This window comes from Marmota flaviventris, chromosome 12 (assembly GCF_047511675.1).
Source record: "Marmota flaviventris isolate mMarFla1 chromosome 12, mMarFla1.hap1, whole genome shotgun sequence".
NCBI lineage: Eukaryota > Metazoa > Chordata > Mammalia > Rodentia > Sciuridae > Marmota > Marmota flaviventris.
Genome location: NC_092509.1, coordinates 40,683,359 through 40,710,050, shown reverse-complemented (window position 1 = coordinate 40,710,050; position 26,692 = coordinate 40,683,359). Strand labels below are relative to the sequence as shown.

The window sequence follows — 26,692 nt, the reverse complement described above, 5'->3', positions numbered from 1 at the left end:
CATAATGAAGCTGATGTTCCTTATCAATTCAGCATATAAAAATAAGGATAATTTGAGAATGAGAAGTAATGGTAATACATAGACCCAGAGTATATCTCCCAATATGGGGTTATTAAAAATGAATCCTGAAATTCTCTAATATTTCTTTTCTTTTTCTATTAAGTTGCTATAGCCCAAGGTGGAACAATCCAGATTTCTAATCCAGGATCTGATGGTGTTCAGGGACTACAGGCATTAACAATGACAAATTCAGGAGCTCCTCCACCAGGTGCTACAATTGTACAGTATGCAGCACAATCAGCTGATGGCACACAGCAGTTCTTTGTCCCAGGCAGCCAGGTTGTTGTTCAAGGTATATTTTATTAATCTAATACATTTAGAATACCTGTGGATTATTATATCACACCCTTTAGTGGTGATTTTAGAGTTTGGTGAAATATATAGGAGATAGAGTTTGGGGGTGGGGTGGGAAACACTTAAAAAAGCTTAAAGGAGAAATATTTTAATACATTAAAGAAGTGAAAGAAATTATCTGACTTTCACTCTTTAGCAGGTTTTATTGGTTCTAAAGAAAGCTAAATTCAGAGCAACATGATAGACAAAGGGAGTTGGAAACATTAATGAATTTTTAATTAGGTTAATAGCCTTCTTTTGGAAGTTACAAATGCTGTACCTCCTATATTTCTCATACCTGTTTTATGAAGAGTTAAGTATATAGTCCACAATGCCCTGAATTTGGGTCTTTCCTCAGCTATTACATTCAAGTCTAATTTCTAAACAATTCATTTCAAAACAAATGCAGTATGTGCGTGTGTGTGCGTGTGTATGTGTGTGTGTGTTAGTCTGCTATCATATTTGAATTCTTCTGTACCCATTCTAGCTCTTCTGAAAGCTGACAGTAGTGAAATAAAAGTTGGGGTGTAACCCTGAACTTTTAGGATTACCTAAGATTTAAATTAAATTTTAATTAAATATTATTTGAATTTTATTTGTGCTTATGATAACTGTAATATGTGTATTTAATACAGTTTTTAAAAATTCTGTGTTTTAATTTAATTATTTTCCTTGGGTTCATTTGCTTAGGTTGCATAGCAGTAATTTTAAGACAAGTGATACCAGTTCTTTTAGTTTGAAAGTCTTGCAAGTATGGGAAAAAAATAAGTTATAATTAATGTAGATTATAATAGAAGTATGTGAAGAACTGAAATAGTAATATTAAAACAATCTTATATTTTCCCTTACTCATGAATCCTATGTATCTAAATGAATAATCTTATTTATTTATTTTTTAAAATTGCAGTTGGACACAATACCTCTATTTTATTTATTTATTTTTATGTGGTGCTGAGGATTGAACCCAGTGCCTCACACATGCTTAGGCAAGCACTCTACCGCTGAGCCACAACCCCAACCCCTAAATGAATAATCTTAAAGAATAGTCATTTTTCTCATATCATCTTTTTACATGGAAAAATCTGAAAATTTGAACTGTAAATAGAGATTGTTTTTATAATTTTTACTTTACATAATATACATATAAGTCTTGGGTTTTGGGATTTTTATGTAAGAACTTATCTATTTATTTATTTTTATGATTTGGGGTACCAGGAATTGAATGCAGGGGTGCTCTTTTTTTTTTTTTTTTTTTTTTTTTTAAGAATAGGGTTTCACTAAATTGCTTAGGACTTCTCTAAATTGCTAAGGCTGGCATTGAACTTGTCATCCTCCTGCCTCAGCCTCCCAAGCCAGAATTCTTTTTCTTCTACAAGTCACAGAATTATTTTTCTACATTGTCATCCATGAACTTTATAGTTTTATATCCTTAATCCATCTAGGACCCACTTCTGTATATAATTAGCTGGAAATCCATTTTTAATGTTTTCTCCCTATACTGTATCCCTAATCATTGGTTTGTTCTTTCCTCATTAATTTATGGGGCAACCTTAATTATACAATAATTTCTTATGTAATTTTGGATCTGTCTCACAACTCTGTTCTGTTCAATTTATCTTTTTCTGTATGCTAGTACTATACTTTCTGTCTTCCAGAACAAGTTCTTCATCTTGTCTTTTTTCTTTTTATTTCCATGCTGATTTAGCTATTTGAAACATGACTCTTTCATATATATTTAGAATAACTGAGTTTTTAAGTAATAATAATAATAAAACCATTGATGATACAGCATTTAATTTATAGATTAAGTTAGGGAAAGCTGAAGTTTTTATAATGTTGTTAAAATGACAAATCTCAAACTACAAGTTTTTCACTTAGTAAGATTTTATTTTAAACAGTTTAAAATTCTTCTCCATGGCAGTCTTACTCAATTGGTTCCTGAATGCTTTGTGGTAGTTTTTGCTATCATGTATACCTTATTTTTTTTATTACATTTTCTAGTTGTTGCTGGTATAAATAGATATTGATTTTTTTTGAAAGTTGATCTTTTATCTGTTAACCTAGGTAAATTCTAATTACTTTAATCTGTGAAACTATATGAATATTTACACCATATATAAATAAGTTTCTTCTTGTCAAATTTTATTCTTTTTTTATCTTTTTTTCCTCTCTCCTTCTTCCTCTTCCTCCTCCTCCTTTTTTAATATTAGTGTCTAGGAGTTCCAGTTCAGTGTTAAACATAGTCATCAGTGGGCATTCTTGTCCTGAAATTAAAGACAATATTCCCTATCTACCTTTTACTCTATCATCTCACTGAAAGGCAATATCAATTTCATTTTGAATTCTTAGTTCTTATCTTGATTGATTTCTTCTGCACTACTTAACACTGTTGACCTCTGCTTCCTTCACTTTCTTAAACTGCATTCTCATTGTCTCCATTTTCTGTCTTTCTTTCAGTCTCTTTTGTTGGGCTAATCTTCCTCTGCCAGTCTCCTTAGTGTAGTGGTGTGCCCTAGGATTGTATCCAGGGCCCTCTTCCCATTAGATTTCAGCATTCTTCCTGGATGATCTCATCTGTTCACTGTGATGATGCCTCCTACTTCAACTGGCTAGTTAGATGTCCACACTCATCTTTGATTCCTTAAGTCCAGACTTGACTTTCATTTTTCCCTACCACAAATCTCCTTTTGTTTTCTGTATTTAAGTAATAGACTACTTGTCCTTCTTTGCTTTAAGCCCCAAACCTGGCTTACTCTTCCTGCACCTCTCTACCCAAAGCCACTTTGTAGATTCTTCCCCTTAACTAAGTCACACATGTTTTCTACTCCTCCACACCCCACACTCTAATCACCCTAGTTCAGGCTGCCACACCTGTGATTTGGTGTCTACATCAGGTGTCTGCCCTGAAGCTGTTAGTTTTATTGTTTTGTGTTACTTGGAATTGAACCCAGAGCCTCTTTATCACTGAGCCACATTCCTAGCCCTTTTAATTTTGAAACAAATTTTCACTGAGTTGCTTAGGGCCTCACTAAATTTCTGAGGCTGGGCTCAAACTTGTGATATTCCTGCCTCAGTCTCACTAGGACTACAGGCATGTACACCATGCCTGGCTTCTGAAGCTGGTAGTTGTAAAAGAGCTTTCAGATTTATCTCATTTTGCCAGAGGCAACATCTTCCTTCTTGCCTTAGTTTTCTTTATTTTTTTGATGGGCGAAGGTGTGTGTGTGGGGGGATTATTTCTGAAAGCTCAGCTAGACTGTTTTCATTGCCTCCCCATGATTCTAGAATCTACTAGTCTCTCTCTCTCTCTCTCTCTCTCTCTCTCTCTCTCTCTCTCTCTCTCTCTCTTTTTAATATTTTTAGTTGCAGGTGGACAAAATAACTTTATTTACTTAATTTTTTATGTGATGCTGAGGATGGAATGTAGTGCCTCACATGTGCTAGGCAAGTGCTATCCCACTGAGACACAATCCCAGCCCAATCGCTCTCTTAAAAAAAAAAAAAAAATTATTGGGGAGGTACTAATATTTCTTATAAACAAGTCTCTATCTCCAACTTTTTTTTCTTGTATTATGCTCTCTATGCTGTAGTTTAGTCTTCCTAAAATTTACATCTGAACACATATCCTAATCCATTTGAGCTATTATAACAAAATAACCAGAGACTGCATAGCTTTCATAATACACTTTTTTTTTTTACATTTCTGGAGGCTGGGAAGTCCAAGATCAAAGTACTAGCAGAATCAGTGTCTGCCCAGGGTCCACTTCCAGGCTCAGAGATGGACATCTTCTTGTTGTTTCTTCAAGAGTAGCAAAAGAGGTGAAGGAGCTCACTGGGGTCTGTGTTGAAGGGCACTAATTCCATTCATGAGGGCTCTACCCTGAAAACCTAACCACCTAAAGGTCCCAACACATTTGTACTGGGGCTTACGTTTCAACATAGAAATTTGGAGTGGGCGACATAAACATTCACTCTATAATGTCATATCAACCTCTACTTAGAACCCTTAATTGAATCCCTATTATTTGTAAGACAGAGCTCAAAATCTTTTATGTGGCCCAAATCTTGGTTTGATCTCCGCCTTCCTCCGCCTTGACCCTTTACTGGCCTCCTACCTCTCTCCTTCTCCCTCTTTTGTATGCAACTCTGTTTCTTTCATTTTCTCTGATAGACCATGCCCTTTCTCCTGTCTAGAGCTGTCATACTTACCTTTTGTTTTTTAAGAACACTTTCCTCAATTGTATCCATTATTCAGATTTCATCTTAGATGACCCTTCCTCCAGGAAGACTTCCCTGATTCTTCATATCTGGCTTAGACAATCCCTGGGTCCCCACTGCACCTTATTAGGCATTGTATCACACTTGTTGTGACTTTCTATATCCTGCCTATATGGTAAGTTCTGTTTGGACAAGGATCCTTAGTACCTAGCAGAGTCCCTGGCATATGATAAATGTTAAATATTTACTGAATGAAAGCGAAATAATCTTCCTCCTTAAAAATGTTATTAATTCCATATGCTGATTGATTGAGTTTAACTAGTATAGGGGAATATATTAAATATAGTATATATGCAGTAAATCAACTAAGCAACCAATTTCCCTCCTTTCTTGCCTTCCTTTCCTCTTCTTTTCCACTAATATTTACTGAGAATTTTTGTGCCAGTTTAAAGAGACATTTGGCTAAAAATAAAATTGAACCTTTTTTTTTTTAATATTTTCTTGGTTGTCAGTGGACTTTATTTATTTATATGCAATGCTGAGAATTGAACCCAGTGTCTCACACATGCTAGGCAAGTGCTCTACCACTGAACCACAACTCCAGCCCCCAAATTGAACTTTTTAAGTTTGAAGTAAAAACTTACTAGTAGTATTCTTTGACCCAAACCCTGAGGCATGATTGGATAGAAGAGAGTCCTTGATGGAACCCCCTGATTGAGATTGATATCTAGGGTGATCTCCAGGCTTACTTTGTCCTGTCTTCTGTTGAAAATCCCAAGCACCTTTGCAGGGTCTCTGGAAAATTACTAGAAACACGTATACTATCTGACATGTCATGTCCAGAGCACCTGAATGTAAAGTTCCTGCCTGCCTGGAAGATGCTTAATTGGATAAGGCAAAAAAATATGATGGAATGTCCTTTCATTGACATAAGGTCAGGTTGAATTCTCATCATATAAGGGAATGGCTTTTGTACAAACCATTGATAAAAATAAAAGGTCTCAGTGACACATCACTTATTTTTATGCAGATATTTTTTTTTCTGGGCCATGATCTGTTATTACTGTTGAACATTTGCCAGCTTTGTGTCTAACCATGCTATTGTTAAATTTTCTATAATAGTCTGGCTCATGTGCTGAACCTTCAAATTATTCAAATAAAATTTCACATTTAAAAATTTATGAATAGTAATTGTGATTTATTTATGAATTTTTAAAATCACAAAACCCTTTTCAAGGGGCTTTAGTCAGTAAAAATAATGATTAGGTTGAGTAAGCAAATTGCTGTTTATATTGGCCAAAATGTTTAAATATCAGCAAGTTCATATAATTTAATTTAATAGTTGTGGAAGAATGTTATACAATACTACATTGGCATAGTGAATTTTTAAAATTTCTGTTTCTACTTTCTTCATGTAAAATTAGCAAATTCTGTGTCACGTTAGGAACAGCTGGCTTTTATGGTGTTGTAACAAATGGTTCAGCAAATGAAAGTGAACAAAGGCAACTGGATGTTTCTTACTTGGTAAATTTAGAAGTGTCTAAGAAGGACAAACAGGATTTCTGTGCCGATTGTCAGTGTATTCGTGGGTTTTTTAAATCCCCAGAGTTTACATGTCTAAGTACTCCCCCCCCCCCCGAATTATGAGAAACATATAGGGTTTATTCCCCTTATGTTCACCTAGAAACCTTGGACACAACAATAAAGTAGTAGTTCCGTAAGATATAACCATGTAACTTTTAATGCTAATGAGACTTTTTTTTTTTTTTTTGCCAGAAACCATTGTAACAGATTTTTATTTAAAAATGAGAAACAAGAACATTAAGATGGTTTATTACAGGAAGAGTCTTTATAGGGCTTTGGTTTCAGTGAGCTGGTCTGTGACAAAGCAAATTGATGGCTGTGATAGGCTAGTGATGTCATTGTGATGTCAATACTCCTACTTATCTTGCACATGCTTGCTAGTTTGGAACACTTTATGTTGAACTGTGATAGGGGAAACAAGACAGTTCTGTATGCAGAGGCCCATCATGGCTGTAACTGGAGATGAAACAGGTAAGAATTTTAAAGTGGAATTTAAATTAATTCTGCAGATATTTTTGAAGTTTAGAAAAAGTATTTAAGAATATCTGAGTGTTTGAAAAAGTATTACTTTCTAGTTGCTTAAGAATAAGAGAAGTTTTTAGATACATATAAATCTGTACATTATTAGCTCACTTCTTTAAGGCATCTTGGTGTAACTGCTTCTTTGCTCCGTACTGTACTGCTTGCTTGATTAAAGTAGTAACCCTCTGTGCCTCTCTTTCTCCCTTCACCATCTCTTTCCCTCCTGCACGCAGCTCTGCCCTACTAAAATAAGCTATTATTCCATCTGCAACCTGTTGCAAATTCAGTCTAGCTACAAGTTAAACATAGTGTTCACCATTGTAAAAAATTAAGCTTCCGATTTCATTACTGCATACAAAGGTAGCTCCAAACAGGATAGGAGAAACCAATGTGTTGTGAATGTTTTACGTGCCTACTTGTTTCTTTCCTCCTGTATTTAAAATGGTGTCTGTTCCTCAGCTAATTGAGTTCAAAGGGCTGACGTCATTACATTTCCTGGAATCGTGTTTCAGCAGGGAAGTGGAAAAGTTAAACTCCAAGCGAGCTGCACATTGACGTCAGCTCCGAGTCATGTTGTGATTTAGTCAGTTCCTTTCTGCTTTGTCAAATGCTGCTGACAGATTGAGTTAACTAGCTCACTACTGCCTCTATCTCCAAGATCTTAGACTGAATAGTTTTTCATGTAAGCCTTATTTTAACATTTCTCTTGAGGTAAGTATCTGCTTAAAGAGGGGAACCATTTTATGCCCCCTATACTGCTTGCCTGAGCAGAAGTTGGGGGCTTTCAGGAAAAATTAAAGGGTAAGGTTGTGCCTCCTGATGAGGCTGCTGTCGCTGCATGTGCTTGGTGACAAGTGGCCTATATATAGCCTGGAGGAGTTCTTTGGCTTTTTGCTGGATCTATAGGAACTTGGGATTCAGAGTGCTCTCTGGTGCCCAGTCAGGGAAGTGCTTGTCTTTTCATTGTTCCCCACACCCTAGCCTCTGGTATTTAAATTTGTAATCAGTAATTCTCTTTACTGTGGTTTGATTGTCTTAGTTACAGATAAGTGATTTTGAAAGATTTAGTTACTAGTGACCTTTGTGTGCTTGCAACATTGTTTATTCACTGTTCTTATTTGTAACCCAGTTCTGAATTTGCAGTTGAATTAAGAATGAATGGATGATTACACAACTTCATCACAATTTAGTTCTTTAGAATTAGTTGGGTCTCAGCCCCCTTCCTGGATTGAAACATTCCATTGTCTTGAGCAAGTAAAACCTGCATTGAATTGTTTTTAAGTTTGTCTTAAAGACTTTTTTTTTAAAGAAGTTTTGTGAAGTTATAGAAGTGCTGTAAATTGTAGAAGGTCTCAAGTGATAAATTTATTATAAGATATAGATGAATTTAAAATGATCTCAAATACTGCATGTCATATGATTCTTAGAAACAATGGCATATTTGTCCATATGTTTACTTTCTAGACATTATTGGTTTATCTTTCTTTCTTTTTGGTGGGTAGGTACTGGAAATTAAAACCAGGAGTGCTTTATCACTGAGCTATAGCCCCAGCCCTTTGTTGTTGTTGTTGTTGTTTTGAGACAAGGTCTCACTAAGTTGCTGAGGCTGGCCTCCAATTGGTAATTCTCCTGGCTCAGTTTCCAGGGTTGGTGGGATTACAGGATTGTGCTACCATGCCCTGCTGGTTTATATCTTTCTTTTAACTAAGTCTTTAATTCCTGTTCCCCATTTGACTTGTCTAAGCATGAGAATTATAGCATTACAATAAAATAAAATGATAACAAATACTGAATATATTGAAAGATGAATGTTAAGGCAATTATTTATGTAAAGAGCTTAAGCAAAATTATTAAACATAAATTAAACATTTTTATACATTTATGTTTACAGAATGAACATACCATCCTTGAATTTTTTCCCCACAGTTTAAACAGTAATGCTTAATCATAATTCCCTTTCCAATTTAAAATTTTCAAAATGTTGAAACAAAACTATCAAGCAATATAGAGCATTCTTTCACAAATCCTGATTGTGCTTTTAGAAATAATTATTTTCCAAAATCTCCTCAGTTCTCATAGAATTAATGCTATTGGAAAACCTATTTTAAAATGAAAAATAAGTTATATTGCCTTTTTTTCCACAAGTGCAAAAAGAGCGCAGGATTTAAAGATATTTTCAGAGGTACAGCAGAGCAGCTTTCAGAACCAGGCCTTTGGACTGTGGACTTGCAAACCAATGGGATTGATCTAGTTCAGTGGCTTGCAAACTCTTTGACCATGACCCCTATTTTATATTATGACACAGTGGATGTATGTATGTGTGTGTGTGAATGTGTGTGTGTGTTTGTGTATACATTCTACATTTATATAAAATACATTTCAAACAGAATACTCACACTTCCTTTTCTAATTTTCTTTTAATGCTATTCTTAATTTGTTTTTTCTTTTTGTGGTGCTAGGAGTTGAACCCAGGGCCTCATGCCTGCTAGGGAAGCTCTCTACCACTGAGCTGTATTCATACCTCCCTTAAAACACAGTTCTTGACTCATGAAATTAATTTTATGACCCACTAATGATCTACAACTTACAGTTTGGGAAAAAAAAATTGATCTAGACCAAAATCAGGCTCCTAACACAAATGACTGGCCTGTAAGATTTTAGCAGCATTTACTTAGAGGATCATGGAAGTGTCTGTTTATAGTTCATGATTGATTCTGTTGGGTATCATTTAAATTTTTATAAGAAAAAATTTTGTTTTATTAATAAATTAATGTTAGGAGCATAATTCTTTCCTTTAGATTCTGAGTTTTAATAAGTTGTATTCAAATTGAGTTTCTGAGTTGTTAACAACAAACTTTCCATCAATTTTGGATAATGATATCTTTAATTTTCACCTTTGTGAAAGGAGGTTATTGGCTATGACTTTTTAAGGCGTTTTAGACATAAAAGAATGAATTTGGTCAGGTTTAACAGCTTCTTGAAGTTGGTAGCAAAGCAAGATATAATTATGTTAGACATGAAAATAACAAATCACTTATCTTGACTTTAAATAAAACTTGAAAGTTCTGTGGAGGATGAAATGGAAAATGGCTTTATTCTGTTTTCCTATTATTTAAAAAAAAAAAGGGAGAAATGCGAAATGCTAAGGCCTCATGCATACTAGGCAAGTGCTCTAACAACTCCAAATATCCAATTAAAATAAAAGAAAATTTAATGCAATGTAATTTGGGACATTTATTTCATTTTGCCCCACCCATTTTATTTGCCTATATGAATATATTGCCTAATTAAATAATTATGATGCTACTTTGCATTTGTGTAAATAGAAAAATGAAAATCACTTAACATTGCAAATAAGTATAAATATAAATTGAAGAAAGTGCTATCAAAGTAACTATCAAGTTGTGTATATGGAAAGCAGGAAATATAGGTTAAAAGATTAGGGTGAGCCTCATTAAGGAAACCATATTTAAATAGTGAAATAGAAAAGCACTTTACATGGGTTACAGTTGAAATACACAAGACAGATACTGTTATACTCTTGTGTATAAATGAACGCAGATCCTGACAGGTAAATGACCTTTCCAGCTTCTAAATGTACCAAGTGGTGAGCCAGTTTGGGTCTTCAGACTCCCTTGGTTCTGCTCATAGTACATTACATTGCTCTCAAAATTCACCTGACAAGGCCAAGAATGTAGCTCAGTGGTAGAGCACTTCCAGCCATGTCCAAAGACCTGGATTTGATCCCCAGCACTGGAAGGAAAAAAAAAAAAAATTCACCTGACATGGATAAATTAATATCAATGTAACATAAGTCTTAATAGCATGCTACACATTGGTTATAAAATATGCAAAGTGAATTAGCGTTCTTTTAAGTAGTCAAATTGGACTTTTTGCTAGAATTTTTATTATTACTCTCATAGGACAATAGAGCATTTATTTGCCAATTTATAGAACATTAACTTTCAAGTATTCATAATTTTCCATTTTTTACCCAGACTTTCAAAGATTTTCACTTAATAAACAACCTAAGAAGGCCCCTTATGTGTAACTTCGCTTGATTGTGGTAATCATTTCATGATGTGTGTGTGTGTGTGTATATATATATATATATATATATATATATATATATATATATATATTTCAAAGCATCACTTTGTACACCTTGAATATATATAATTTTACTTGTCAACTATACCTCAATAAAACTGAAAAATTTAATGACAATTCCATGTGGTCTATGTGTTATAGTAATTATAATGAATTTGAAAATGTTTAGTACTTTAATAGGTATTTTTGGTAAATTTAATTTCTCCAAAGAAACCAGAGCAATGGAAAAAGGAAGTATTTTGACAGTATGGGACACAAGGCATAGATAAGTCTGATTTGGGTATTAGGGGCACTGGTGTGGTGGTAGGAAGGGAGAGAACTGAAGAACAAAAGTGGAGAAGATGCCAGTAGCTTACTGGAGAAAGGGAAAGCCCTCTCCCCTACACTTATGACTTTTAAGTTACTTCTGTTGCTTACTTAGGTGTATTTAAAATTACTGGCACATGGAAATAAAAATGAAATTCTAGAATAAAAGGTAGGAACTTCCTCTATAAAGATGTTTTCCTTCAGTTAATATGCTTAGTACTTATGGATACTTCAGCAAATAAACAGTCAAATAAAATCACCATCATATTGGGAGCTGGACAGTTGGACAGATTGTTTCACTTTGGTAGCTATCAGGATAGGCATTTGGCTGGGTTTCTTATTTATTTCTTTGTTTTCTACCCTGACTTGTGGGTTTTTTTAGTTTTCTTTTTACCAATCTGACAAGAGTATATCATTTGGTCATTTGTGATATTCTCCACTTTTGAGGTTCTGTCTTAAGTGATTATATATATATATATACATACACTGAAAGGGACATTTTATGTTATCTTTTAATAGTTTGTTGTTTAAAGGGATATAACAATGTATTATAAATGTAAAAAGTTTTTAGGCATATTTTTAAGCACAATAAGGAGTAAGAACCATATATTTTGACTCCTCAGGTTTGTTAGAAGGGAAACTCCAGGGGAAATTTATTTAAGGATGTTATAAGCCTTTTAACTAAAATACAGTATAAGCATAATTTGGAACATTGTCTTTCAGAATTTAAGGAAGGGAAGAAGAAGGGAAATAACATTTGCTGAATGCCTACCATGTGCCAGGCACTGTGCTAGACACTTTGACATACATTACAGGGTTTATTGTGAGTATTAAATGAGATAATGTATCCCCATTTTACAGATGAGGAAACTGAACTTGCCCCAAGTCACATGGCTGGTAAGTGGCAGAGCTGGACTAGAACCCAGACTCCAAATCCCATGTTTTTTTCTGCTGTACCATGTTTAAAGCTTGCAAATAGAGGTATGAAGTTAATGATCAGAATTGAGAGTTCTAGAAATTTTCTTTTCCCATGAAATACTTGACACCAACCCCTCTAGAATTCTTTCATTTCAAGAGTTAGATGGTTGGAAATACATTATAGTTAAAACCCTCTTCATCTAAAAAATGCCACGTTAGATTTATTTAAGGGAAGATTTAGGAAATAATGCTTTTTATCAAGAAAGGCCACTTTGAATAAATACATATCTTGTTGCTCTCTTTCCATATCATAGTGATAAAGATTTAAATATCATAATTAAGTCTATAAGGAAGACTACTTACTTTAATCATCCCAAATACCTGTACAACACCCTAGGAAGTTCAAAATCATCTTTGTAGTATACACATAAACTCATGAAATAACCATTATATGCCAAATACTGTGCCAGATTATAGGACACACCAAGGTAAAAAGATTCTGCCCCTGACTTGTCTGAATATTTTTACTTGCCTGAGAAAATTAGTGTATAAATAAATATCATATTATCTATCTTCAACTGTAATTTTTAAGCCCTACTGATGACCTCTATATTTTTGGAAATAAAAATGAAATTCTAGAATAAAAAATATTTTGGACACTTTTACTAGTTATAAGGGACAGTAATCAGCCTTTATAAGAAAATAGGAATAAGAAATGGTCATCATGGAGTATAGGATGGTTCTTTGAACTGTGATCCTTGGTTTCTAATCTGCTTTAAATGACCACTGAATTCATAACATCAGAAACTAAAGCCTACTAAGGTTAACACTGTTTCATAACTTATTTCAGAAAAAACAAGAAAGTCTCTTTGCCCATATCTTTTTAACATACTTTACTAATTAGATTACATTTGAATATATGGAATTTATCCCTTGACCTCTGAAAGTATACCATCATATAGATTCTTTAGGCTATTATAGAAATTTATTCTAATTCCTATTAATTTATACTAATTCATCTTTCTGGCTTGAACTAATAAACTATAATCTCTATTTTAACAAGAATAAAATTAACATGTAACATATCTGGAACATTATAATAAAACCCTGTTTACCTAACATCCCAAAACTAATATATCCAGAAATATCATCCCCTTCTGTTATTTTAAAGTGATCTTTTTTTTTTTTTTTTTTCCTGAGCTATTACTTCAAAATGTTTTAGGAATACTCCACTTGGAATTGCCACTATCCTTCATGCTGCCCAGTTTGGTTCTTCAAAGGTGGCTGTGGCTGTTCAAAACAGGCAAAAGTTGTTTGGAACCATTCCTGATGTCCATTTTCATCTGTGAAGTATTTCTATCCACCATCCCTTTTCCCAATTTTTTAAAAAAGTTTGTTTTAGTAGATACTCTTAGCTTTTGTATTTCATGTAAGCATTCTGTTCTAACTTCATATTACAGAAGGTAGCAAAGGTATACAAAACTAAAGAGTATAAGAAACCCTTATGCACCCTTATATTAGGGGTTTTCTTTTTTTGTTGTTTTTTGTTTTCACTTCTTTGTGAGCACTGTTTGAAATAGCAAGCTTAGAACTAGGCCTGCATTGAGGCTGCCTGCCCATGTCAACACAGTGACATGTAAATTTCTCATTCCTCACTGGCTATTGTTCCAATTTTAGAAAGCCTGTAGCCTCCAGCTGTTGCATTGTTTAAGCTTTTATTATCCTATAACCTTCTTCCTTGGATGTGGGTAAAGAGAAAAGAGGGGAGGACTATATTATTCTATGTTCCACTGCATCTCCTCTGACATTATGATCAAGCTGTTTAAATAATCAGTGCATTATAATTTCTTTTATGTATATAATATATATAAACTTTATGCATATAATGTATATATGTATATATGTGTATATATATATATGTGTGTGTGTGTATATATATATATATACACACACACAGGATTCACTGTGGTATATTTTTACAATGGACATAGCATAATTTGGTAGATTTCATTCTCCAGTACTTGCCTATGCCTTCTCCTCCTCCCTTAATTTCCTTCCTCTATTGGAATCTCTTCTATTTTCCTGAAATCCCTTTTAAAATTCTTTTTCTTTTTTTCCTCTCTAGATTCCACATGAGAGGAAAAATTGACATTTGACTTTCTGGGCCTGACTTAATTCACTCAGCATGATGTTCTCCAGTTGCATCCATTTAAAAATAATAATAGGGAGATTAGTAGAATATATCTCATGGATCAGAAAGAGGGAGGAGGAGAGGGAAAGGAAAGTTACTGGGGAATGAGACTGAGCAAATTATGTTATGTACATGTTTAAATATGGCATGAAGATTCCATTATTACATATAATTATAATGCACCAGCAAAAACTAAAAAAGAGATTTTTAAAAAAATCTTAAGTTAGTTTACCAGAGGTTTTCTTCTTAAATATCTCAAAGCTATAAAAATTAATGAGGCATCTGTATATAATGTTTTGAATAGCCATCAAAACAAACATGTGACTTTTTCTAAGTTTAGTAATAGAAATTGGCTGATGATTATTTATCACAGTTACTATTTATCGCCATTATTTTTAAATTATAAAAAGAAGAGGCAGTAAGTACTACCTTAAAAATAGTATTTTTATTAATTCTGGGAAGACCTTTAGATAATCTTCCCTCAAAGCCACATTTTTCATTTGTTTTATTCTGTTTCTTAATCTTCAAGTCCTAAGGGAAAAACTAATATTCACCAAATAAAAGAAAATAGTATTTAATTTTTAATTTTTAAAAACTGCTTGTCTATTTTCAAAGATAGTATTCTATTTAGGTGAAAAATTCCTGTATTGAAAAAAATTTCAGTTCTTACTCAATGGTTATAATACTTTTTTAAAACTATGAAAATACTATATTTCCTTTTGAATGGCATTTGGTTCAGATCAATTTTTATAAGATTTAATAACTTTTTTAAAACTTTTTTTTTTTGCATTTAGCTTTGAGAGAGTATATATTTTGTAATATCAAATTGACTCTGAACCATATGTTTTCAAAGTTGAAGCGTTGGTGGTAGAAATGTATTTCATCACTCAAATCCATCTGTCTTTTCTAGGAAGCTGTGTTTAATGCAGTTGACAGACTATTTTGAATATAAATAAGGAAACTTTGAGAATTTTCTTTCAGTATTCAATCTGAATACTAAGTAAATATTATATATTAAGAAAATAATTTTTGTATGAATACTTAGGAATATATTACTTAAAAAAGAAAAAAAAAGAAAGAAATCCCGAGTAGAACACTTTTAAGAAAAACTTTGTTGGTTTTCATTTGTTTTTGGTTGTTGTTTTTAACTAAAACCTCAGTGAGCTAGATTCCTTCCCTTTTCTCAATCATTTTCTGGTAATAGGATTTGCACTTATAGACTTTTAGTGACTGTTTCAGGCATGATATAGAAGGTATAGAGAAATCTCTCCATTGGCATGTTCAAGCGATGGAGATGTTCTGCTTAATTAAAATTTTTGTAGTGCTGTGCTAGAGCTAGCACCTTCTGGCTAGCTATAGCCAATTTTATGCTTTCAGCATCTTTATGAATTGATTGTTAAAGCAACCCTTGTTAAAAGTTAAATATATATGCATACACACTCATACAAATGAATTACACTAAAAAGCAACATCACTACTCAAAACTCACCATTTCTCATAAATTTTGTCTGTGCTCTTGAGATTATTTACATATTTTTATCTGTATGGTGTGCTACTTATTTGTGTTTCTTCCCAACTGTACATTCAGTGAAGTCATATTGCTATCTTGACATTGGCCATTGTGAAAGTATTTCCATCATGGAAATCATCAAACACTACAGATTAGGACTTTCTCTCCCCAATCCCTAGAGAACTGTTTCTTAAATATTTTATCAACACACTACTGATTTTAGGCTAAATGAAATGTAGTTAAAAAGCTTTGATAAAAACTTGTCTAAAATGCATTAGGACATTGTTCTACCTTAAATGTAGTCAGAGTTGAAATATTCATATCATAGTTCTATAAATGCTGAAGGAGATCTTTGCTATTTAAGATCCCTGTAATACTCAGAGTAATTATCTTTAACATTAAAAGATCATCTCTAGTGACATATAAAAAGTATGTTGTTTTCAGATTAATTTTATATAAAATATCAACTTGTGAATTGTTTATATAAACTTGCTATATTTTATTTCATTGCAGCTGCCACAGGTGACATGCCCACTTATCAGATCCGAGCTCCTACTACAGCTTTGCCACAGGGCGTAGTGATGGCTGCCTCACCAGGAAGTTTGCACAGTCCCCAGCAACTAGCAGAAGAAGCAACACGTAAACGAGAGCTGAGGCTAATGAAAAACAGGTAAGCTGTTTCACCAGAAATCAGAACTCTCTTATAGGACACATAATTTTTTACTGTGGGGTTTTAAAAAAATTAAACTTTTCCTAAGCTCTTTCTCCCTAGTTAAGTGTTATGTGCATTGTGTGTGGGTTTGTGCTCTGCATGTAATGATAACTAGAATGTCTTCTAGTTAAGAGTACCTAGCCATTAAACTATCTCATTAGAAGGTACATCCCAATGTGTTATAATGGTGATGTTCAAAAGATACATTACTTAAAAAAAAAAGATTTCATTATAAATAAAATTTCATTTGTATATGGCTTTTACTTTGTGAGGCAGTATTATAAGTATAATTTTTTAACTCTTTATTAGCACAATAAATTTAAGAATTATAAAGCATGTTTGAAATTTTAATCCTTTCAGCTATTTCTAACTTTGGTTTTCATTATTACAACAAAATATGTGCTATTTTGACAAATTCTACTCAAGTACACATACAAAATAAGAAAAATAATTAGAATAATCCATGGCTTCGCCACTTAGAGATACCTCCTAACATTACAGTATGTATGTTTCCAGTCTATTCTTTCATTTTTCTCTCACATATTCTTGCTTGTTGTCTCTGTAATTATATTTTTTAAAAATCAGTATATAATCAAATGCTGTTTTCCCCAAAAAAGTTTTAATTTAATCTTAAACAAAAATTTATTTTAACTTGAATATTATTTTTTGTTTTAGTTCTTATTTTGAAGAATGGCACATATTAATTTGATTTCCAAAATAAACAGAATTGTACAAGAGTTTCCTTGTACAATTTCTTGTCACCTCTTACTAAGTGTTAAATAATGTCCTTATTTTAAGAAAACAAAGCATCAGATGGCATCATCTGCTTGCAACCGATCAAGACTGCAAGGTGGTCTTAATCATCCTGATTAACCTACAAATTGTGGCCTCTGGATCCCTAAAATTCAGTTTTGAGTTTATCACTGTCCTTTGTAACCGTGTGAACTAGATGTAGCTATATTTACTTTATTTTTGTGGTCTTTTAAATGATATGATTTGATATATTATGAGAATCGTTGAATTGGCTACTTCTTCCCAAACTTATTAGCTTCACAAATCATTAGATAGAGTTTTGTACACTGGAGAACTCAACAGATAGATACCAGGGATAAGGTCAGTAAGGTATATTCATCTTTGTCAGTGGTTGTTCCAGGTTTACTAAGTCATGCTAGGTTCCTGCTTTTCACTGTCAGCTCTTTGCTGAGAAATCTAGGGGCTGAATGGGTGGGGCTCACACAGCATCACAGTTGTTTTATGGCAGTCCTATTATCATAGATGCTTAAGCTTGGCAGGATGGTGCATTCCTGTAGTATTAGCATCTTGGGAGACTGAGCACATAGAGTTCAAGACCAGCCTAGGCAACATACCAAGACCCCATTTCAAATAAAACAAAAACCTCAAATTTGGGCTGGGGATATAGCTCAGTTAGTAGAATGCTTGCCTCGAGTGCATATGGCCCTGGGTTCAATCCCCAGCCCCACAAAAACAAAGTAAAACTTAAAACAACTCAACTTTGATCTGATGGAGAAATGTGGATATTTTTATGAATTTTCTGAGATTTCAGGAGCTCTGAATATAATTGCTTCTGTGGTCATAGAATATACATTATGAAGGTCAGTTTAGAAATGTGAAGTACACTATTAATGCAAACTATAAAATTGTTCATTGATGTCTCATTTTACCCAAAGAAAATAAAACACAGAAATAGTCTTATTTCCCTTTTGCAATTATTCTCTATCCTTATTTTTTATTTCAGAAATTTCTCAATAGAAATGCCAATGTGAAAAATAAAATATTAGGCAGTGGTTTCCTATAAATGTGCCACACAACTACCTACATATTCATGAAATCTCCCTGAGGGGAGAAAATTACAAAATTTGTATTAAAAAACATCTAATAAATAATAACTGATTGATTTGTGTTTGGACTGCAAATAACCAAGGGAACTGGAGGCTTAAACTTTTAAGTGATTTTTTTTTTGATCCTATATAGCAGATCAAGAGGTATGTACAGCCAGAACTAAGCCTCAGGAGTGTCCTCCCTGCCCTGTCATCTTCAGCATATACAACTTGCTCTTAGGATCACAATATGACTGCTGCACTTCGAGGCATTGCATTAGATGGGAAGAAAGGAGAATGGCTAGAGCCAAAAATTGGGGCTAGCTGAATCTGCCCCTTCTGAAAACCTCCCAAAAACTTTCACCTACATTTCATTGATTAGAAATAGGTTTCTAGTCCCTAACTATAAGGGATTATGAAGAATGTTTATTTTAGCTTTCTAAATCTCAATTTCAGAGCAACACAAAGAAAAGCAGCTGACAAAGGGCTATTAGGTGGCTCAATATCTATTTAGCTGATTTCAAGTACTTTATTCCTACTGTTTCTTTAACTTTCACATAATTTCTTTAAGATAAAGGGTCTGGTTATTATTTCCACTTTACAGATGAGGAACTGAGGTTTGGAGAGTTTAAGTAATAAATTGGCCAAGGTCACATAGCCTAAGAACCAGGATATGCAATCAGACAGTCTTTAGGCAAGAGTTGTCTACTACCCTAACACCAGGGTCACCTCAAAAGGCCCTCAATGTAAGCTTCATATTTGACTTCATGGAAAGTAGGTAGGTTTCATAATTAACATGAAAGATCCCTTATATATATTCTCTCTTTTTATTCCTTGATGGCATCTATAGAAGATATTTAATTATATTTCTAATTATATTTCTAGCAATAGCGCATCAGTTTTAATTCTTTATAGCCTTATCAGCCTTTCCACTTTGCCATGTCATTCCATCTCCATGCTGAGGATAGATCCAGTTAAATACAAGGCCTGTGAACTGAGCTAACTATTAATAGAAGAAACAGGTGTTTTCCATAGCTAAAAGTATTTAGGAATGTACCATCCACTGGTGTGATCATTTAAAGCTTTAGCTTAGAACATTTTTACCCTAGTAACACACATACACACACACAAATGTAAAATATGAAATATGGATATTTACAATCAGCAGCTTGGTAAATAAAATTTTAAAAATTAAATACCTCACTATATTGCTCTTTAATTTTCATTTAATGGTAAGTTGCTGTATAGAATGTTATCTTCCTTCTAGACCCAGAATTTAATGATCTAATAATGAAAACCTTGGTATTCACAAATGAATTTTAGTGACTTTGTGGAAGAGAGTTGAATTATATTACCAAACTGGCAATTTGAAAGTGTGTTTGGATTTATTCTTAACTTTTCCCTGTGCATCATTTATATTAAATCAATCACTATTTTATCAGGTTCAATTCACTTCTACATTTTTTATTTTCTCATTAACCAGTTGAGAAGTCCAGAACTTTGTGAGTTCACAGGGTGAGTGCATTGTTCTTGGCTAGGAAGTAAGGGTTGTTTGTTCTTTTCCTGCAGTTTATTGGGTTTTCAAAGTTTCTTTTCTGCTAACTCTTGTCCTCCCATAGAGAAAACACATATCCAGTTTTTAAGAGTCAGCTATCCTAAAAATAGAACAATTGATCAAAGGCGTTGTATGCGTCATTTAGTTCAGGATTGCAGCAATGCTAATTGGTATTACAGTAACTAGTATTTAGACACATAACATTACTTTTATTAAAGTATAGGATAATGATAATATATGGCAGTTTTTCTGGAATTGAATACTCTAAAATAAAGCTGTTGTCAGAGAGCTTCTGTGAAGATTTAAGTGAAATAGTTGCTGTCCCCTCCCACCCTGGAAAAAAAAAAAGAGAGAGAAAGCACATTGTTTTTTAGTGGAATTATGCATGAAAATGACTAACTCATCTATTTATTGGTGGTTGTTGCTTTGGCTGCTGGTTTGTTCTTTCCTTTGGGCATGCTTATAGTGCTTTAAAATTCAGTGTATTGCATATTAAATGCATGTGAGTAGAGAACAGTCTCAAAATGCACTTTTGAATTATTCAGTAGCTTCCTTTTCCATAATTTCAATTGTGGTGTTTTCACATTTGTGCATTTAAATTGCCTGAATTATTGAGTGTTGCATTATGTAACTCTGTTTTTCCTTTTTTAATTTTCAGAAAGTGTCCTTTTTATTTTGTTTTATAAAAATGCACATGTCTTATTTATTGTTGTAATTTATCCATGTTGTGTTTTCTAGCCAAAAAAAAAAAAAAAATTTTTTTTCAGTCATGAATAATCTTGTTTTATTGAAATTTGACAAAGATCTTCAATATTGACATTTAAGGTTTCTGAGGAACAATTCTTCTAATCATTTTGACCAAATAAAATGTATTCATTGTGATGGAATATGTGTAGCTTTTGGCAGACAAAAAATAATTAAGAGGATCAAAAGGATCTATAAATGTTTTTGTTGATATTCCACTTGGGAATGTGGTCCTATTGTGTAGTTTACTGAACACAGTTCTGGTCATTGTTATCATGGAAAGTGTGTCCTAAGAAAACACCAATTGGGCAAATTGATCGTGCTCTCAAGTTGTTCCTGTTGTCTTACAAAAAGGCATGTGCTTGGTTCCATTTGTTGTGTGGCTTTGTACAAATTTTTCCTAGGTTTGATTGGCTATTGATTTTGGGGGGCACAAGTCATTGAGCCACTCTGGATTGTACTGGGAGGTTGTTCCTGTAGTCATTTGCCTTGTGTTGGTTCCAGGGAAGCTGCCCGGGAGTGTCGCAGGAAGAAGAAAGAATATGTCAAATGTCTTGAAAATCGTGTGGCTGTGCTTGAAAACCAAAACAAGACCCTCATTGAGGAACTCAAGGCCCTCAAAGATCTTTATTGCCATAAAGCAGAGTAACTGTCTTTGACTTGGACCTTGTTTATTCTAAACTCTAATCAAGGCAGGCGTTGCACCAGTTCTACTAATTGCCATGTGGACTTGTGGAAGGGACATATGTGACCCTTAACTAAGAATCCAGTTTGGCTTAGTGTTTGAAATTGAATTGGGAATATTGTTCCAGGATTTGGAGTGCAACTGTGTTCACATTTACCAAGCTTACTTCAATCTGTTTGTCAATAGCATGCAAAAAATGTTTTGTTTGCCCTTTGCTTCTACTTTTTCCAGGGAAGCTGCTAAAGAATGTCGACGTCGAAAGAAAGAATATGTAAAGTGTCTGGAGAGTCGAGTTGCAGTGCTGGAAGTGCAGAATAAGAAGCTTATAGAGGAACTTGAAACCTTGAAAGACATTTGCTCTCCCAAAACAGATTAGTAGAAATATTTAACTATGAACTGATTACAACATGTACAGTTGCTTTTGAAGGCAATACAATATATAGCCGGCAAGAATTATGGCTTTTTTCCTTTGTATCATTCATCTTACGTTCTAATCTCTAACATTCCTAAAATGCTTCCCTGTACGTAGTTAACTCTTAGGTATAACTTCAATTTTTTTAAAAAGAGACAAACTGTAAAAAATGTATGTAACAAATTCTTAAAATGAAATATTTGTAAGACTTGTTCCAATGCTACATATTTGCAGTTCCCAATCTCTGTGTCATGAATAGTGTCCTATGTAATAAAACTTTTTGCAGGTCTTTAAAATCATTTTAGGAAAGGATGATCAAATGCATCCAGCAGTAAAATAAAGTTAAACCACAAAAATACCTCAGGAAAGAATTGAAAGAAAGTATATCTAATGACATGCCTATATGAGAAGAATAGCCTAGAAATGAATTTTTGGCAGATTTTTGTATTAGTCACTTTGTAAAGAAAATATTATACAGCTGTCCTTGAATGCTATAGTTGAAGACAGTTTTAATAGAACCATGTTGGTTGCACTTTGTAGTATTTGGTGCTTATTTAAATTTCTGAACATATATTACAGTTTTTTACTCTATTGTGTAATATAAATTATCTTTTAGAAGTTCTTAGTGTTGGTTTGATATTATCCAATGAAAGTGACAAGATATTTTTAATATCTAGAAGGAGTTAAAGCCTATTAGAATTGGATTGCATACATTCAAGGGTATGAGCTGGTTCCTTCACTGGGTCATGATCCTTGCAAATGCTCCTTTTGCCATCTCATCTAAGGGTCCTAGGACCCCAGGGCTGGGGATGTGGCTCAGTGGTAGATGCTTGCCTAGCATGTGTAGGGCTCTGAGATGCAATCCTAGTCCTGCTAAATAAATGATAAAAAGGATGGTCCCAGAGATTTGTACAGAAGAACAGAGCAGAACGACCAGAGGCCAGCCTTTGGGGTGGACTGGCCCTTCCTGTTAGATGGTCTGGAGATCTGCTGATGGCCATCATCTGCAGGCATTTTGAAATAAAACCAAAAACAATCCGAGATTTTATTTTTCATTTCAAAACAGCTTGAAGTCCATATCACATCAAATATTCTTCCGTCATTATATTCAGATGAAGTTCCTTACAACTGAGACAGCAATGTTGCTACTGGTATCCACAGTTCATCTTACTTTTATAGTAAAGAGCTTCAAGGCCTAGGCTCAACACCCTAACCATGCAACATTCACCAACAGTACTGAATGTGGACTGTGTACTACACTCTACTGTATTTTCTACTGTAACTTCAGACTTGTTGAGGACCCCCCACCTTTAGTAGCAGAACTGACAGTGGGTATAGGGAGGTACAAAAAAACAGGAGGTCGTTCCTAAAGTTCCAACTGCTGCTGCCCCCATATCATCATCATTCTTTCTCTTATCTGTAACTTCCAGAAGGTAGGGAGTGCTATTCTTGGCTTTGTTTTAAAATACTTATTGCAGAGCCTGAGCTTGAATTTCTTTTGGTCTTTCTTCTATAGAGAAGTAAGATGAGGAAAGAAGATGTAGAAATAAAAAGGAAAGGAAAACCCCAAGCTTTAGGTGAAAGGAAATGATTATTTGCACTTAACTCAGTCAGTCATTACAAATCAGTTGTGTGCTTGGAGTGGTAGACATGGAGAGGAAGGCACAGGACTCAGCAGACAAGATGTGCAGAGTTAGAAGCAGTAAATGCTGTGTTAAAATTAGGGGAAGATGTAGGCAGGGATTAAATAAGAAACTTCATGTAGGAGGTCCATTTGGAACCAGGCCCTGAGATGATTGATGGGGCTGGGGAAGAAGGTATTCCAGAGTGGGAATACAGAACACGTGATGCTTGGATTTGGGGTGGGGTGAGGGGGATGAAGGGGAAGCAAAGTAAAGTTAGTACTCACACAAGAGTTAGTTTCATAAGAAAGAGAGAGCACACCTGTAATGTCAGTGATTAGGAGACTGAGGCAGGAAGATTACAAGTTCAAGGCCAGTCTGGGCAGATGAGTGAAACCTTTCTCAATTAAGAAAAAAAGGCTGGGGATGTAGCTCAATGGTAGAGCACCCCAATTCAATCCTAACTACTACAAAAAGAGAGCAAGAAATGTATGTGCACGTGTGCACTCTGTTACTTCAGTAGAAGGGGAATATGCTCAATTACTTGAGGTCACAAGTAACAAAAGTCCCCCTTATTATAACAATTGGCTTTAGTAAGTGAGAAGGTGCTTCGCTGTAGCATACCACCACAAAAATTTTAATTAAGCAGAACATCTCCATCCTCTGAACTTTCCAATGGAGAGATTTCTCTGTAATTTATATCGTGCCTGAAACAGTTACTGAAAGTCTATAAGTGCAAGTCCTATTCTACCAAATAAGGATTGAGGCAAGAGGAATTTTATGACCTTACAAAATGAGGAGTCCACAGGTAGGAGATATCAAGGTTGCTTAGTTCTGTGACATATCAAGGCCAGATTCATCTTTCTCTAGTCACTGATTCCCTCAGTCCTCATATTGCCGCCACAGTTTCAGGCAGTAAAAGATGGAAAACATAGCCACCCCTCCCTTATTTGTTTGTTTGCTTCTGGACACCTCTCCATAAGTTCCTCAGCAGCACACTCCCTCTTAATCTCCTAGGCCAGACTTTCATGATATCTTTGTTTCTTAACCAATCACTGGCAAGAAGAATAGAATTAAAAGCACTGGGTTGCTAATGAAGATTCCACTCCTAGAGCTGAGGAAAGTTCCAGGCTTTGGGAAAGCATATGGCCGTCAATGTTAAATAAAATTGGGGTTCTGGAAGAATTGTGTGTGGGCAACTGGCAATATCTGATGTGGAGATGAGTGAGTGCTTAAACCATTCAGGAAGTCAGGAACAGCTTGTGAGAGGGCTGGGGCTCAAGCCAAGCTCTGAAAGATGCAGAGGAAATTTTTATTCTTTCTCATCCAATTTGTTCCTGAAACCAGGATTTTGTTACCAAAATAGTCCTATTTGATAGCTCTCCATTCAGCTTTACAACAGATATTGCCTACAGCCTGTCAGGGAAGCAAGTGAACAGTAAGTTGGAATCTACACGAATATTTACATCCTGTACATCACTGTTGCTTAGAATCCAGGGCTGTCACTGCATTTGTTGTCTTTTCTTAATCCTAAAAGTTTCAGAATCTGGACTGTGGGATACAGAAATTACTGATCCTGGGTCATGGGATTACATCACTTGTTTGTCATGTTTAACTAGGTACTTCATGATGCTAAATATTACATGATGGGAGAATAAAGGAAATGCATGTATATTAGTATATAAATGTGTGTGACCACTATCCTTGCCCCAAATTGAGAACATTTAGCATAAGTGGCATACTTTGAGTTGATGGCAACTGTTTTAATGTCTAATGACTCATTTCTTTCTCAGACATGCTTCTCAATTTTCTTTACATACTCTTCTGACATTCAGTGCATGCTGTCTCCTATAGGCCTAAAAGTAAACCTTGAAACCACACCCCCCCCCCCGAAAAAAAAAAAATGGTTGGTTTCATAATGACTTGAGAAACCAACACACTTTTTCAAGTGTACACCAAAAATAATTTAGCAGTTTTGACATGTGTGAAGCAAGCAGAGCTGTCACCAGGTGGCTAACCATGAAGATATGACTTTCATTCTGTTTTATGGTCATGAGTTTCATTCTGTTTTACTGTCTTGTATCCTATCCTGGTTTTCAGAAACTTCAATATGCGTTGCCCTTTCTAAGGTCAATCTGAAAGACATAAATATGGTTCTGAATGACTCAAGCACAGATATTTTAATCTTCATACTTCATGGGTAGCTTTTTTCTATATATAAGCCATTTTCTCATAAGTGCATTTCATATTTGTATATTTCAGGATTTTAAATGCATTTTTCACACAAAACTTTTTTTTTTTTCTTTTGCAGTCCTGGGGCTTAAACACAGGGCCTTTCACATGGTCGGCAAATGCTCTACCACTGAGCTACATTCCCAACCCCCACAAAGATTTTTAATACTCTACTATTAATTCTTCAGAGATCCATATTGCCATGGGGTATTATGTGGTAGCTTATAATGATATTTAAGATATTTCTTTTCGGGGTCATTCAGGACCAGACTTGCATAATTCCATCAGGGTTGGACAATGATGAATCAGGGAGAAAACTTATTGTACTAGTGCATTGTTGTACTAGATTGTACTTACTCAAATAAAATGAACCCTGGTTACTTCTGAACCAGTCTTTCAACAGGAGACAAGAGTTTTTTCAGAATTTTTCTTTATTGAAAATACTTTAAGAAACAGCAATGAAAGGTTGAGCCCCATGAGTTATTTGGATGGTGCATAGGCGCACACACACTCTCATACATGTGAGTTCATTTTCCCTCTTTTCTGGGTTATAACATAGTAGCAAGATTTGGGATTACTATGCACCCCTCCTCCAAATGTACTATAGGAGTCCTTTAGTTCCTTTGTGAGGAAACCTGCCTAATCCTGAGTAATCCTAGGCCCCAAAGACTTTCCCTCTTTCCTTTTCTGTCCTCTCCTAACTTGCACTCATACCCTACAGTTGTGGACACCCAGTTGTGACAGTTCTCGGTAAAACAACAGCAAAAGGCATACAGAGATGCTCTGCAGTGTGTATGAAGTTTGCCTGACAACTCCCCAACTCTCAAAAAGGAAGGCATAATTTCTTAAAATACAGTTATTTAAAAAAATTAGGGACTAGGGTTGTGGCTCAGTGGTAGAGCACTCGTTTAGCATGTGTGAGGCACTGTGTTCAATCCTCAGCACCACATTAAAAAAAAATGAATAAAATAAAAATATTGTGTCCATCTACAACTAAAATATTTTTTTAATTAGTTAATAATCTAATTAATTTATATTTGCAGTACTGGGGATTGATCCTAGGGTCTTGCCCATGCTCGGCAAGGGCTCCGCTACTGATCTATACCCCCATTACTTTTTACTTTTAAATTTTGAGACAGG

At 34.5% G+C, this 26,692-nt stretch overlaps 1 protein-coding gene across 29 annotated transcripts in view; it reads left to right on the top strand.

Moving 5' to 3' along the window:
* The window catches only part of Crem (cAMP responsive element modulator), a 78,383-nt gene extending 52,451 nt beyond the window's left edge, over positions 1-25,932 (top strand). For 6 of the 29 annotated variants that reach the window (XM_027928510.2, XM_027928509.3, XM_027928504.2 and 3 more), the window contains 4 exons: positions 164-352; positions 11,995-12,030; positions 16,266-16,422; positions 21,106-21,260. In XM_027928510.2, coding sequence (XP_027784311.1) covers positions 164-352; positions 11,995-12,030; positions 16,266-16,422; positions 21,106-21,250 — 527 coding nt within the window. In that variant the 3' untranslated portion in view covers positions 21,251-21,260. Of the gene's footprint in view, positions 1-163; positions 353-6,432; positions 6,667-7,311; positions 7,429-11,994; positions 12,031-16,265; positions 16,423-21,105; positions 21,261-21,517 lie in introns of those variants that run through there. The other 23 variants (XM_071599882.1, XM_027928505.2, XM_071599885.1 and 20 more) reach the window with 13 other exon arrangements.
* The last annotated feature ends 760 nt before the right edge of the window (positions 25,933-26,692 follow it).